This window comes from Rhinopithecus bieti, unplaced genomic scaffold, assembly GCF_001698545.2.
Source record: "Rhinopithecus bieti isolate Rb0 unplaced genomic scaffold, ASM169854v2 scaffold_28523, whole genome shotgun sequence".
NCBI classification, from domain to species: Eukaryota; Metazoa; Chordata; class Mammalia; order Primates; family Cercopithecidae; genus Rhinopithecus; species Rhinopithecus bieti.
The window spans coordinates 175,856-191,452 of NW_016812413.1; the positions used below are offsets into that span (position 1 = coordinate 175,856).

At 41.9% G+C, this 15,597-nt stretch overlaps 1 protein-coding gene across 2 annotated transcripts; it reads left to right on the top strand.

The window, feature by feature from the left end:
• Positions 1-2,908: 2,908 nt before the first annotated feature.
• LOC108544964 (neuroblastoma breakpoint family member 6-like protein) lies at positions 2,909-12,778 on the top strand. 2 transcript variants are annotated; one of them, XM_017896391.1, is made up of 4 exons: positions 2,909-3,095; positions 6,366-6,575; positions 8,861-8,963; positions 11,821-12,778. In XM_017896391.1, exons 2-4 carry the CDS (start codon positions 6,398-6,400, stop codon positions 12,086-12,088), a joined length of 549 nt encoding a protein of 182 aa, XP_017751880.1. In that variant the 5' UTR covers positions 2,909-3,095; positions 6,366-6,397; the 3' UTR covers positions 12,089-12,778. The 2 variants fall into 2 exon arrangements, with proteins under 2 accessions (XP_017751880.1, XP_017751879.1); XM_017896390.1 differs by lacking the exon at positions 2,909-3,095 and adding an exon at positions 6,014-6,151.
• The last annotated feature ends 2,819 nt before the right edge of the window (positions 12,779-15,597 follow it).

Sequence of the window (15,597 nt, forward strand, 5' to 3'; positions counted from 1 at the left end):
TGTGTGTGTGTGTGTGTGTGTGTGTGTGTGTGTGTGTGTGTGTTTTGAGATGGAGTCTCAAACACCCAGGCTGGAGTGCAGTGGTGTGATCTCAGCTCACTGCAGCCTCCGCCTCATGCATCAAGTGATTCTTGTGCCCCAGCCTCCTAAGTAGCTGGGATTACAGGTGCCTGCAACCACACCTTACTAATTTTAGTAGAAACAGAGTTTTACCATGTTGGCCAGGCTGGTCTTGAACTCCTGACCTCAGGTAATCCACCCACCTCGTTCTCCCAAAGTGCTAGGATTACAGTCATGAGCCACTGCACTCGGCCCAGACCCCCAATATTTGGAGACAGCATCCTTTTTTGCCAATTCTGGATCCTGAAAGATGTGTGTGTGCAGCTTACCGTAGGAACACAAGTTGCCTGCCTTGGAGGTAGTGTTGGGTAGCTGCTATTGTGCTAAAGGCTGAAATTGACTGAAATTACCTACAATTTCCCATATGGGCCTTCCTCTGGAAGTTGCAAGCTTTCAGTAGGCTCCAGAGGTTTGAAATATTTACATCAGACAGATCCTGCCAGTGCAGTTGTTGTCTAGATTCCAGGTGCTTCTCATTCCACCATCTGCCCAGGATACCCTCTGACCTTCTGGATTTTGAATTCAGTCAAGCTGTTCTGTAACAGCTGGGGTGAAAGCCAACAAAGATCCTGCTAAGAAAGTTCCCTGGAAAAAATGTTCAAAAGTAACACAAATATCAAACTGGAAAAAATTGATTTAGGAACCCAGCCCGGGCTGTCATGGTGAAAAAAGGGGCAGAACCTTAGCTACTGAACTGCAGCCTGGGTATGAGGTGACAACCATTGCTCTTTTAGTTTGATTTGGCTAGCAAAGGTGGCCTTGTTAGATAAATAAAGCCCCTCAGGTAGTCAAAACCTTTCTTTTCTGTTCTTTTTCTTTTTGAGAAGGAGTCTCGCTCTGTCGCCCAGGCTGGAACGCAGTGGTGCGATCTTGGCTCACTGCAAGCTCCACCTCCCAGGTTCACGGCATTCTCCTGCCTAAGCCTCCCCAGTAGCTGGGACTACAGGCGCCCACCACCATGCCTGGTTAATTTTTGTGTATTTTTAGTAGAGATGGGGTTTCACCATGTTAGCCAGGATAGTCTCGATTTCCTGTCATCGTGATCCACCCGCCCTTGCCTCCCAAAGTCCTGGGATTACAGGCGTGAGCCACCGCGCCCGGCCAAAACCGTTATTTTCTTGATGGCTGGGTTTTTTGTTTTGTTTTGTTTTGTTTTCCCCTTTCGCTCTCCCTCTTTTTAAATTTTATTTATTTATTTATTTTCTCTAGGGATGTATCCAATTCAGAGGCCTTGTCCCCATAATTTGGAACTTTCTTTTGGATTTGATCAAGTCAGATAGAACTGGTCAAACCCAATGGGGAAAAGAAGGAAACAACAACAAAAACGGAAACAAACAAACAAAACAGTTAAGAAAAGTGATGATCACACAATTTGTATGATTGCTGAGCACTGTAATGGTAAGAAGAAATTATGACCAGTTGCTTGGTAATCTTAACTTTAGTCATTTAGGAGAATTTCCAAGACAAAACACAGATTCAGTTACTTACCTAGGAATGGGGCCCAGGCTGAAGACTGCTCTGTACCATCCTAGAAGCAGGAAAAAATCAAACAAACTCTCCTTCCCTGTTAGAAGTGAACTGAAACTCCAGAAAGGAATTGCCTGCTCTCCATCATCATGGAAGGAGAAAACTTGCCTTCATTGTTGGAAGCAAGTAAAACTCCAGAAAATGAGTTGTACAGCAAAATAAACCTTAGATCTCAACCAAATTTTGGGAAATCAGGGTTTCTCTGGAGGGGTGGATCTCTGAGGCCTCAGCAAATTGTCCTGTTGGTTTGAGCAATAAAGATAGCTCAAGCTGGTTCCAAGCACCTATAGGAATTTTGTCAAAGGTCAGGGCATCTCCACTCAGAATTCCTTCATGGTTATCAATTGTAAACTAAAAGTATGTGAGACAGGTCTGAATTGATTTAGAAAGCTTATTTTGGACTCTTACTCATAGGTATTTCCAGTCTTCATAGAGGTGTAGCAGCCAGGTGCAAATTGTGGGGACCTGGCAATAATTTTGGTATAACAGAGATTAAATAATTTGTCTAAGCAATAGCTTGGCAACTTTGGGAGCCAAGTTGTAATCCTGGAAAGATTAATGCTTGGCCTGAGATGTAACAGCCACTCCTCCAGCTTGTCTTTTAACTTGGGAAGTAAGTTCTAGTGTGTTTCTGTAGTGTGGAACTTTTAGAAATAATATTCTTGTCACATTTGACAATACCCATGCCTGATCTAAACAAAATATCATCCAGTCACTGTTTAGCCCTGATTTGCATATGAGGCTTTGGGCTGGTCATCTGGTAACTTTTCACTCGGCAGTGGGGATGAAGTAACTGAAACTCTAGAAAGAAGACTTACTAGATACTTCAAACATGATGAAGATATTAGAAGTCCTGGCCTTAGGGGTCCAAGGAAGAGCAAGGTTTGTGGGTAATAATCTGTATAAATCTGATAGGAAGCTATAAGGAGGACTCTTAGGACTTTGAGGTGGGTGAAGGTTAGAGCCTGGATTAATCAAGGGCGTATGGCTTCTAACACCATCAGTTGCCTGTACTCAGCCACCTTCAACAGTGCTATCTGGCTCTAGAGAGCCATAGCATTCCAGGAGAGGAGAGAAGGCTGCGCAAATACCTAGTGTTTGTGTTCCCCATCTAGACAGACAGACATAGCATGCAGGAACAAAGTGAAAGAGAAGAGTAGGCAGAGACAAAGTGAATCTGTTCACCACATATTGTAAATGCATTTAAAAGTATTGTTAACTCATATTTGCAGGTAACACTAATTATGAAGTTGTTGGACTGAGGACTTTATTTATTTGTGACTCTCACCATCTTCAGAGTCAGCAATGAAGAGTTTCTTCCTCATTGAATCACTAACATGTTTTGGATCTCCCTGACTTGCTGGATCGCTGACCTCTGATCTCTAGACCCAGACTTTAAAGGCCCATGTGATTATATTAGTCAACCTGGATTATCTCCCCATTTTAAGGTTAATGTAATTGTATCTGCAAAATCCCTTTGCCATACAATGTAACATAATTATGTAATTAGCAACCATAAGAAAGCTGAAGTGACTTTTAAACCAACCCAATTGTCCCATGGAACTGATGTTTATGGTTTCTTTTGAATAAACATAGAAATTGACCCTCTCAGTCTTGAAATTTGAGAAAGTTACATTTGTGTTATCTCAGTTCCTTTCTCAGGAAACCAACCATGGGCCTTCCAGATAGTAGCAAAGAACTGAAATTTACCGGAGTACCACATCTGCACAACAAGATGTCAGACCCCTCACCCCATCACAAATGCCTAAGTGGTCACCTGCTTCCTGTTGACCAATTCCTCTTTCTTACCTCTCCCTAATTCCTGTTTTCTGCATGTAGTTACATTTCTTCCCTGCTATCTAAACCCCAACTTTTCGTTGGTCAGGAAGATGGATTTGAGACTGATCTCCCATCTCCTAAGTTGCAGTACCTGATGAAAGCCTTCTTCCCTGGCAATACTAGTTGGATTCAGTGATTGGCTTTCTGTGCAGTGAACAGCAAGACTTAAATCAAACCTCTGGTGTTTCAGTAACAACTATCCTAATACCAGACAAAATAAACAAGAGACTTTAAGACAAAAAAGTTATCAAAGACAATGAGGATATTTTGTAATGATACAAGGGTTAGTCAATCAGGAAGAGAGTGCAATAAATACCTATGCATCTAACAGAGCCTCAAAACACAGGAAGCAAAACTGAGAGAATTGAATGGAGAAATAGACAATTTAACAATGGCAGATGGAGACTTTAATACCACAACTTTCAATAACGGATAGAGTAACTACGCAGAAGACCAGTAAAGAAATAAAAGATTTAAACATAACCTACCAGACATCTGTAGAATACTCCACTCAACAAAACAGAATACACTTCCTCTCAAGTATACATGGGATGTTCTATAGAATAGAGCATATGCTAGCCCTTAAAATAAATCTTAATAAATTTAAAAGGACTAAAATCATATAGTTTCTGATATGTCTCACAAACTAATACTGTCATGCACTATAGTTTCAGGTTAGCATGTAGGGTATGCAGTTTGTTGGTCCTGCTTCCTTCTGTTTGTCATGAATGTGGAGGTGACCATGGTTACACATGTGTAGGCCAGTAGCCCAGGAAAGTCAGGCAGCTGAAGGGAAAGGACAGATATTCCATAAGAGTCTCCCTATCTCAGTCTCACAAAGCCAAGGAGGAATTGACACATAGGAAGTGAAGAGGTACATCAGGGGATCACTTCTCTTCTGTCTATGCCTGTCTTTAAAACCTCAGTTTCTATCCCACTAAACCCCATTGCACAGGAATGCTGTTGATCACCACCAACCACCACAGACTCGTGACCTTGATTTTACCATGATCTGTCTGAGAATATATCCTCAGGCCAATGGCTTTGGCTCAATGCAGATCTTTAGTGTTCCATAAAACTGCTTCAAACATATACTAACAGTTTATAAGTCATTCCAAATTAGGTGGCCACTACATGTATTTAAAGAGATGTACATAAATTATTTCAGTGATTACGACAAATTGGAAAAAAACCTGTGGAGTTAGAATGAAAATCATAAGTGACAAGCACAAAATATGTATATAGAGATTATAACACAAAGCAGCCCACACATAGCAGGGTGGGGTTAGGAGTTATGAATATAAAACTTGTCCTCAAGTGAAAATCCAACATGGGCCAGGTGTGGTGGCTTACACCTGTAATTCCAATACTTTGGGAGGCCAAGGTGTGAGAATAACTTGGGCCCAGGAGTTTGAGACCAGCCTGGGCAACATAGTGAGACCCCATCTACACACACACACACACACACACACACACACACACACACACACAATAGCTGAGGGTGGTGATATGTGCCTGTAGTCCTGGCTATTCAGGAGGCTGAGGCAGGAGGATCCCTTGAGCCTGGGAGTTTGAGGCTGCAGGGAGCTGTGATCACGCCATCGCACTCCAGGTTGAGCAGCAGAGCTAGACCCTGTCTATAAACAAACAAACAAACAAACAAACAAAAAACTAACATGCTTCCCCAGTGGGAGAAAAGATGCCAGTATAACATTAGTTTGCAGCAAGAAGTATATTAAGACATTGACCAAAATCCTTTTATTATTTATTTTGTTTTTATTCTTTGAGACAGGGTCTCACTTTGTCATCCAGCATGGAGTACAGTAGCGTGATCTTGGTTCACTGCAGCAGCAAACTCCTGGACCCAAGTGATCCTCCCACCTCAGTCTCCGGAATAGCTGGGACTATAGGCATGTGCCACTATGCCTGGCTAATTTTTGATGATTTTTTGTAGAGGCAGGGTTTCACCATGCTGCCCAGGTTGGTCTCAAACTCCTGAGCTCAAGTCATCTAACCACCTTGGTCTTCTGAAGTGCTGGGATTACAGGTGTGAGCCACTGCCCCTGGCCTCTAAATCCATATACGTCAATTATTCACACACGGAGAAGAATATTCAGAAATTTTTTCTTATAATATTAAAATGATGTGGCAAATGGGAGCACCAAAAAAGAACATCAAGACTATCTAGAAGTTTTAAAGTTTTCATTAGGAAGAAAATAACTTCATGTCAGTCCTCAGGAGAATGATAGAACTTAGGGAACTATGTATTTCTTGATGTTTTCTATGCATTTGCAATAATAAACAATGAAAATATGGTTAAATTTTAGAATGAGGCCTGTGGTATTGTCACAAGGGTATACAAGTACTGAGAATGACTGCTGAGGGAGTGGTCTCCATTGGTGGTGACCTTCAGAAGAGACCTTGTGTTTCCACATGGCCTAGACACCTGGAAGGCAGAGATCCTAACATTCCATGACACCCCCACCTTCTAATTCTGTTATTATGACTCCAGACTGTTACCTGGCACTGGGTCTTACCTTTGGCATTCCTATCAGAGCCTGAACCACAGACAGTACCTTACACTCTAAGCTCAGGCACCTTGTGCCTTGTTTTTGTGGCTAAGGATTCTCAGAGTTGTGGGATGCTGACAAAGTTTATCCCAAAAGTAAGTTATGAATCAGATCTGCTTTCTTTTGACTCATTTAAATCTTTGTTTAATGTAAAGAAACTTTATTGAGGTATAATTTACATACTATGAAATTTACCCATCATAATTGTACAGTTCAATAAATTTAGTAATTTACCCAAGTAGTGCAACCATTACCATAATCCATGCATTTGTTTTTAATGTATTATTTGTTTGGGTTTATTCTCCCTAGGCTCTGATTCTACTTCCTCCACAAGCTTCAGCATGGCCGTATCTCCCACCACTTGTTTTGGTCCAAAGGCAGAAACGAGCATCCTAGAAACCAATCAGTACTTGCGTTCTGAACTGGAAAAATGCAAACAGAACTTCCGAGACCTCACAGAGAAATTCCTGGCATCCAAAGCTACTGCCTACTCCCTGGCCAATCGTCTGCAGAAATACAGTAGGTCCCATAGGGGCATGGTCACCAAAGTGATAAATGATTGTCCATTTTCCTCTGTGAAATGAAACACTGCAGAATTTATTCTCTATCAAAATTAATTTTATCCTAACTGCACTCCCAGAAAGGTAGAAGTGGGCATTTTACTCTCAATTTGCCAAGGACAGAGAAACTGAGGCATAAAGGTGTAAAGTTTACAGAGCAAGTGGAGTGAGGAATAGAGACTAAAACCTTGGTTTAGGCATGAAACTGTCTTTCCCTTCTCAGCAATGAGTATCAGCTTCTACAAACATGTAACATCACTGTTGGTTAAAACAGCTCAGGATTCAATTAAAACTTTTTAAAGAGCACCCATTTGCAAAGCACTGCACCAACAGCACCAGGGTGAAAGAGGTAATAGTGTATACCTTATCTGCCTCGAAGGAACTTAAAACTACCTATTCTCAACTGAGTCACAGATATGTGGAGATGCGAACTTCAGTAGCAGACATGGAGAAAAGTCTTTATGATACCTGGCTCAATATTCTCTTTTCACAAAAGTTCAAATAAGTCATTCCTCAAGCTCTGGTTAGATTGAGGGTATTTCCAGAAAATCAGAGACTTTGTAATACCCTTTTGGTCGCTCTCTGAGTATCAGCTTTACAGACAGCAAGCAACTGCAGGTGGACGTTCAGGAACAGAGCTATGAGACATATGGCCAAAATGAGAATAAGGCCAAGTGGAGCAGACCGCCGTTCTCAGTAGAAGGCCAGGCCAGGTTAGGGGCTGGCCCTTTCCTCTCCACAGTCAGCTCTCACATTTGTAAATCCACTGTAAAACCCCAAACCTGTTACTAATAGTCAGGGAAGGGGGAAGCTGTAATGACAAGGAAACATGGGAACAAGGGTATGAGAGGAACAGGGATATTAGAAGAGGATTCTGGTTAACATTAAATTGAGTTTTCTTTCCAATTTCTACAATCATTTTAAAATAAATCATTGCGTGGGTGGTGGCTAAAAGTTGCTGTCTAACTTACTGTCATAGAAAAGTAAAGCCAAAAGCCCACTTACTAAAGAAGGGAAAAGATGAGCTTTGGTGTGTGGAAAAACTAGTTTAATAAAAAACAAAACAACAACTTCATGTCCTATAATTGTAGGACAAAATTTTCTCAAGCTAGAGAAGAAGAAAGACATTACCTAAGACATTAGTATGAAGGTATTATAGCGCAGTGATTAAAGAGCATATGCCCTAGGGCCAAATTTCCTGGGTTCAAATCTAACTTATCGTCACTGTGCCTCAGTTTCCTCATCTGTAATGGTAATAGAGTAGTAACTACCTCTTTGGATAGTGGTGATGATCATATGATGATAATTCTTAAAAACCTACTGCAACAGTACCATGACAAACACTGTGTGTTGGTTCTCCCTTTAAAACACCACCTATTAGTATTTGGGCATATATCATTTGGATCGTTCTCCTCCATATGCAGTTTTACACAGTTATATACAGATAAATGTTTAAATCTTTGAAATATTTTGGGATTATTGAAACTCTTGAAACAGGAGAATCATCAGTCCTACAGTTCTTAGTATCTTCCCAAACACACAGGAAGTCATTATTTCATGGCCTTATGTTCATGTTTTACTTAAGAGGCTGTAAGGCTTGGTAAATTGGCCTTAAGATTTTAAGTCATGGCCGGGCGCATTGGCACACTTACTGTAATCCCAGCAATTTGGGAAGCCAAGGTGGGTGGATCATTTGAGGTCAGGAGTTTGAGACCAGCCTGGCCAGCATAGTGAAGCCCTGTCTCTACTGAAAATACAAAAACTAGCTGGGTGTGGTGGTGCACACTTGTAATCTCAGCTACTTGGGAGGCTGAGACAGGAGAATAACCCAGGAGTCACAGGTTGCAGTGAGCCGAGATCGTGCCGTTACACTCCAGCCTGGACAACAAAGTGAGATTCCATCTCAAGGAAGAAAAAAAAAAGAAAGAAAGAAAGAAAAGAAAAGAAAAGAAAAAGAGAGATTTTGAGTCAAACCTCAGGGGATGTGAATTCTGACTGTCTCTTTCCAGTTGAATCATCTTGTCAAGTTACTTTATCGACCTGTGGGCTTTTCTTTCCTCATCTCTAAAATGGGGAGTAGTTGAGAGACTGAGGAATAAAGAAAGATATGGAAATCCCAGTATAAAGCCTGGTACTGGGGATACTTTTATCCTTGAGATAGACCCTGCCTCCTGCCCTGCAGGCAGTGACCACATAGTAGCACATCCAGCCTTCCATGATGCAGGCATGTCTGTCTTTTCTCAGAGTGTGAAGAGTGCAAAGACCTTATAAAATCTGTGCTGGAGGAGGAGCTGCAGTTTCAGGAGAGGGAGCTGGCCGAATTGCCGAGACCAGCTGCAAGGCTCCGGTAAGGAGGTACCTCTGTGGGAAGTGTATAAATACTGTTTGAAGTGGGGCAGCCCAGGCTGGTAGAACAAAGAGAAAATTTGTGCATGGAGAAGGGCAGAAATGTATGAGGCAGGCACAGAACTAGATTAAGACACAATGAGGCTATGGTCNCCGAATTGCCGAGACCAGCTGCAAGGCTCCGGTAAGGAGGTACCTCTGTGGGAAGTGTATAAATACTGTTTGAAGTGGGGCAGCCCAGGCTGGTAGAACAAAGAGAAAATTTGTGCATGGAGAAGGGCAGAAATGTATGAGGCAGGCACAGAACTAGATTAAGATACAATGAGGCTATGGTCTAGTTAGGTGTCTAGGGTTTTCCGTTAAATAGCATATTAGTAAAATGGAGACAGCTGCCTGTGTTGGAATACTAGCAATGTGGCTTCTATCTGTGTGTCCTTGGTCAAATTTACTTTACTTTTCTGCATGTCATCAACCTAGGCTACCTCATTTATAAAATGGAAATACTGACAGTATGTACCTTAGAGGGTTATGAAGATTAAATGCACGATTGCAAGTAGTTAGAACCATCTCTAACACATAGAAAACTCTGAACAACTATTTTCTGTAATTATTATATTTGTTCCCATTTATAGATGTGGTGATTGTCATTAACATTTTCTGTAAGAGATATTTTCAAACTTTCCAAAGTGCCTTTCATGATAAGAATGTTTCTCCTCCAAACTTTTTAAAAAAGTGTTATACTAGGTGGAGTATTAACTGCTAGGGCTATGGGATAGGTAGGTGATTGAGCAGCTGTTATGTGGAAAATGAATTATTTGCTCAGGACCAGCACTGACTATCCTTAGAGGGTTTCAGACATAAGGTAGGTTGTAGCATTCGAAACTTCTTTTAATCCTTTGCTGAAATGAAATCATAGAAGCTGAAATGTGTAAGACTCACCAAAGCAGAGAGGTTTGATTGAAGGGGGGATAGGTCTGGAGCCCCTGTTTCTCCCCAGTATGTGTCTTTACTTCCCCTGACACTTTCTAGTAACTCTAAGGAATAGAGTTTGAAAGAGGACCTGCGGATAACTACTTAGAAGAATATCAGGGAGAAAACTCGAGCATGAGATGGGGTAGATGACTGCAAATGTTCAGTCCAGCTCTGGGACTACATGGTTCTAAACATTAACTGAAAAACTACTTGCATGTGTACATACTACCAGGTGCTGTAAGTTGGGTCATAGGTGGCACTGTCCTTAGACTCACAGAGCTCACACTCCACATTGGAACCCATGTGTATTAGTCCATTCTCACACTGCTATAAACACGTATCTAAGACTGGGTGATTTATAAAGAAAAGAGGTTTAATTGGCTCAGGGTTCTGTGGGCTGTACAGGCTTCTGTTTCTGGGCAGGCCTCAGAAAACTTACGATCATTGTGGAAGTCGAAGGCGAAGCAGGCCTGCTTCACATGGCCAGAACAGGAGAGAGAGAGAGAGAGAGCAAAGAGCGAGGTGCCACACTTTCAAACAACCAGACCTCGTGAGAACTCACTCACTATCACAAGAACAGCAAGGGGGAAATCCACCCTCATGATCCAGTCACCTTCCAGCAGGTCTCTCCCCCATCACTGGGGATTACAATCCAACATAAGACTTGGGTGGGGACACAGAGCCAAACCATATCACCATGAGAAATATTTAAACAATAATTAGAAAACAATGAAATCCCACATAGAATAATGAAATTACTACTCAGAACTTTACTTTTTTTCTTTTTCTTAGATGGAGTCTTACCCTGTTGCCCAGGCTAGAGTGCAGTGGTATGATCTTAGCTCCCTGCAGCCTCCACCTCCCAGGTTCAAGTGATCCTCCTACGTCAGCCTCCCAAGGAGCTGAGAGTACAGGCGCACACCACCAGGCCGGCTAATTTTTGTATTTTTAGTAGAGATGGGGTTTCACCACGTTGACCAGGCTGGTCTCAAAACTCCTGACCTCAGGTGAACTGCCGCCTTGGCCTCCCAAAGTACTGGTATTACAGGCATGAGGCACTGCACCTGGCCAGAACTTTAGGTTTAACAGCCTTCTTACTGATTATGGCCTATCTTCATGTCATTCAAAAGAATACTGCCCTTCTTGACTTTTTCACTGATTTTTTTTTAATTTTCAATTCATACCAGAGATACCTGCCCAACACTTTTGATCCTGGCTTGCTTTTTTCCTGTTTTTTTTTTTTTTGTTTGTTTGTTTGTTTGTTTGTTTTGTTTTGCCAGCTGCTGCATAATGCTTGATGTATATCATACGAAAATGTACTTGGACTAAAGTGAGGAACCCATGGGGCATTTTTTTAATGCAAAGTTAGTAAAATAACAGACAAACCCAGAACCCAAGGCTGTTTCTTCACTCCTTCTGCCACAGGCAAGTCACACAACTTGTACAAGAATTGATCTTGGGCCGGGTGCGGTGGCTCATGCCTGTAGTCCCAGCACTTTGGGAGGCCAAGGTGCACGGATCACTTGAGGTCAGGAGTTCGAGATGAGCCTGGCCAACATGACAAAACCCCATTTCTACAAAAAATATATAAATTTTCCTGACATAGCGATGGGCACCTGTAGTTCCAGCTTCTTGGCAGGCTGAGGCAAGAGAATTGCTCGAACTTGGGAGGTGGAGGCGGAGGCGGAGGTTGCAGTGAGTCGAGATTGCATCACTGCACTCCAGCCTGGGCGACAGAGTGAGATTGTCTCAAAAAATAAAAATAAAAAAAAGAATTCAACTTGGGAGTTCCTTACAGGGATTCTAAGAGATCTCTCCTCTGAAACTTCTATGATCTATTATTCACTACATTCCCTCGTACATTTTACTCCTCTCTCCCACCTTAGGATACATGATCCCTTAATTCAGGCTCAGGCTAAAGAACTGACCCACTTACGACAGAAGATACAGGAAGGGAGAGGTGTCTGCTACCTTTTCACCCAGCATGTGAAGAACACAGTCAAGTCTTTTGAGGGCCTTCTCAGGAACACTGGCATTGCCTACTACCAAAGACAGAGATTCTGTAAGCAAATGGTACAAGGAAGCCAGCTGACAGAGATCCTTGTCAGAAAACTGGCCACAGGTAAGTTGGCTACAGGCTCTGAAGACCCTTAGCTCCTCCCAAGTGCCCCAAAGTGAGGAGAAAAAATGCAAAGTTATTTCCATTGTAGATTTTATTTTAGTTTTGACTATGGTCCTTAATCTGCATTCTATTGTTTTCTCTTTAGAGCACTCAGGTAATCACTTTTAATATTCTTTCAAGAGTTCTTAGTTTTGTTTTTTATTTTGAGACAGAGTCTTGCTCTCTTACCCAAGCTGGAGTTCAGTGACATGATCTTGGCTGACTGTGATCTGTGCCTCCTGGGCTTAAGCAATCATCCCACCTCAGCCTCCCAAGTAGCTGGGACTACAAGTGTGTACCACCACGCCTGGCTAATTTTTGTATATTTTGTAGAGACAGGGTTTCTCCATGCTGCCCAGGCTGGTCTTGAACTACTGAGCTCAAGTGATCCACCTGCTTTGGCCTCCCAAAGTGCTGGGATTACAGATGTGAGCCACTGTGCCTGGCCTGAGAGTTCTTAGTTTCAATCAGTAAGAGGGATAGAGTATAGTGGATTAATTCATCTTGATGAGCATAAGAACTCACCTTCATTTCTGGAAGATATTTTCACTGGGCATAGGATTCTAGTTGACAGTTTTTGTTTTTAAAAAGTGTTTGAAAAGTGATATTCCACTGTCTTCTGGCTTACATTGTTTCCAACAAGAAGTCTGCCATAATTCTTATTTTTGTTCCTCTGTACATAATATGTCTTTTTTCACTGGCTGCTCTTGAGATTTTCTATTTATCACTGGTGTTAAGCAGTTTGATTATGATAAGACCTTGTATAGTTTTATCTTTTATGTATTGTTTTACTTTATTTAGTTTTTTGCATCTGCATGTTTATAGTTCTGATCAAATTTGAATAATGACAATAATTAATATATTATATATGGCATATATATATATCAAATATATGTAATATATATTCTTTCTCTCTATTCTGTCCTTCAAAGACTCCAGTTATATTTGTATTAGCTGCTTTGAAATTTTACCACAGTTGACTAATGGTCTGTTCATTTTTTGCTATGTCTTTTTTTTCTCTATTTCTTTCTATTTCCATGTCTTGGAATTGATTAATCTTTCCTCAGCAGCATCTAATCTGCGGTTAATCCTGTCCAGTGTATTTTCATCTCAGACTTTATTTTTCATCTAAATTTTATTTATGTCTTTTTAAAACTCTTCTATGTAACTCCTCATCATTTCATATTTTCCTCTATCTATTTTATTTTATTCTACTTTTTGAGACAGAGTCTCGCTCTGTTGCCCAGGCTGAAGTGCAGCGGTGAGATTTCGGCTCAAGTGATTCCTATGCCTCAGCCTCCTGAGTAGCTGGGATTACAGGCACTTGCCTCTATGCCCAGCTAATTTTTGTAATTTTTATAGACATGTGGTTTTACCACATTGGCCAGGCTGGTCTCAAACTCCTGACCTCAGGTGACACACCCACCTTGGCCTCACAAAGTGCTAATATTACAAGCATGAGCCACCACACCTGGCCTAGCTTCTTTAATACAAGGAATATAGTTATATTTGTTTCAATGTCCTTGTCTACAGATTCTGTCATCTGTGTCCTTTCTATTGTTAATTCTCACCTGATGTGTCCTTTCTAAGTCAGTTTAAGTAGATTGATCTTTTTTCCCTTCTCATCATGGATTATGCTTTTCTGTCTCTCTGCATTCCTAACATTATTTGATTTGGTGTTAGCGTTGCAAATTGTAACCTATTGAATGCTGGATTTTTTGCATTTTGTGTTAAAATCCTTTTGACTTTGTTTTAGTATACAATAAAGTTACTTAAAAACAATTTGCGTCTTTTCAAGCCGGCTTTTTAAATTTTTTAGGCAGGATAAGCACAGCTATTAGTCAATGGCTATTTTTTTCCCACTATGGAGGCAATATGACTTTTAAGAAAATAGACTTTATTTTATTTTATTTTTTTTTTGAGGCGGAGTCTCGCTCTGTCGCCCGGACTGGAGTGCAGTGGCCAGATCTCAGCTCACTGCAAGCTCCGCCTCCCGGGTTTACGCCATTCTCCTGCCTCTCAGCCTCCCGAGTAGCTGGGACTACAGGCGCCCCCCACCTCGCCCGGCTAGTTTTTTTGTATTTTAGTAGAGACGGGGTTTCACCGTGTTAGCCAGGATGGTCTCGATCTCCTGACCTCGTGATCCGCCCGTCTCGGCCTCCCAAAGTGCTGAGATTACAGGCTTGAGCCACCGCGCCTGGCCAAGAAAATAGACTTTATTTTTTAGAGTAGTTTCAGATTCACAGCAAAATTGAGCAGGAAGTACAAAAAGTTCCCATATACCCCCTGCCTCCACACATGGATGGCTTCCTAGACTATCAACATCTCTCTCCAGAAAGGTACATTTGTTACAGTTGATGAACTTACATTGACGTGTCATTATCACACAAAGTCCATAGTTTACACTGGGGGCAACACTCTTTTGAAGATTCTAAGCCAGTGATCTCCCACAGATTTGGCACCAGGGACTGGTTGCATGAAAGACAATTTTTCCACAGACAAGGTGGGGTGGGATGGTAGGGGTTGGGAGTTGGGTGGTTTCAGTAGGAAACTGTTCCACCTCAGATCATCAGGCACTAGTTAGAGTTTCATAAGGAGCATGCAACCTAGATCCCTGGCATGTACAGTTCACAATAGGGCTTGTGCTCCAATGCTGATCTAATGCCATCGCTGATCTGCCAGGAGGCAGAGCTCAGGCAGTAATGCTTTCTTGCCGGCTGCTCACCTCCTGCTGTGCGGCCCCATTCCTAACGGGCCATGGACCAGTGCTGGGGGTTGGGGACCCTTGTTCTAACCAATGCTCCCTCTATTAAAAGGGATTTTCACTGTAGTTGATGGAAACACCAAGTGTTGCAAGCTCTGTGTGAGCTACAGATATTATTCCTTTTGGGGGAAGTTCTTTTCCCTGCTTTGCATAATTTCCTCAATTCATGTACTAATGAGTACTTAGCTGAAGATGAAGGACAGATATCCAAGGCATTCTGTCTGTGCAGCAATTTATTTCTCTAGATCTGTCCTGTGCATGTCTAGGCCACCCTGACTTCTTCAAGCTTACTACCAGGCTCTGCCTGGGTCCTCCCTCCCTGCTCTCAGTTGGACAATCTCAGAAAGTAACTGGAGCAATCATAGGCTCACCTCTTTTATTTTCTCTCTGCTGAGGGATCACTGTACTGTGCTGGGCATTATATCCAATATTGAAGCTACAGTTATAAAATAACTTTTTTCCAGTTTCTAGTTGTTAAGGTGGAGGACATATCTGTGTCCCTATTACTCCCAAACTTGGCCAGAAGCAGAAGTCTCCATTCAACCTTTGCGGTCAGAAAGAACAGTATGACAGAAGGCAGAGCCTGTTAGAATGGGAAGACCCCTGGGCTAAGAATCAGAATTACCTGGGCTCAGTCTCAGCACTGTATTTACAACTTTGTGGCAAGTGATTGATCCTTCTTGAAATTTCTGTGTCCTCATTTGGTAAGTGGGTCAAATTCATAATTCACGGCTTCTG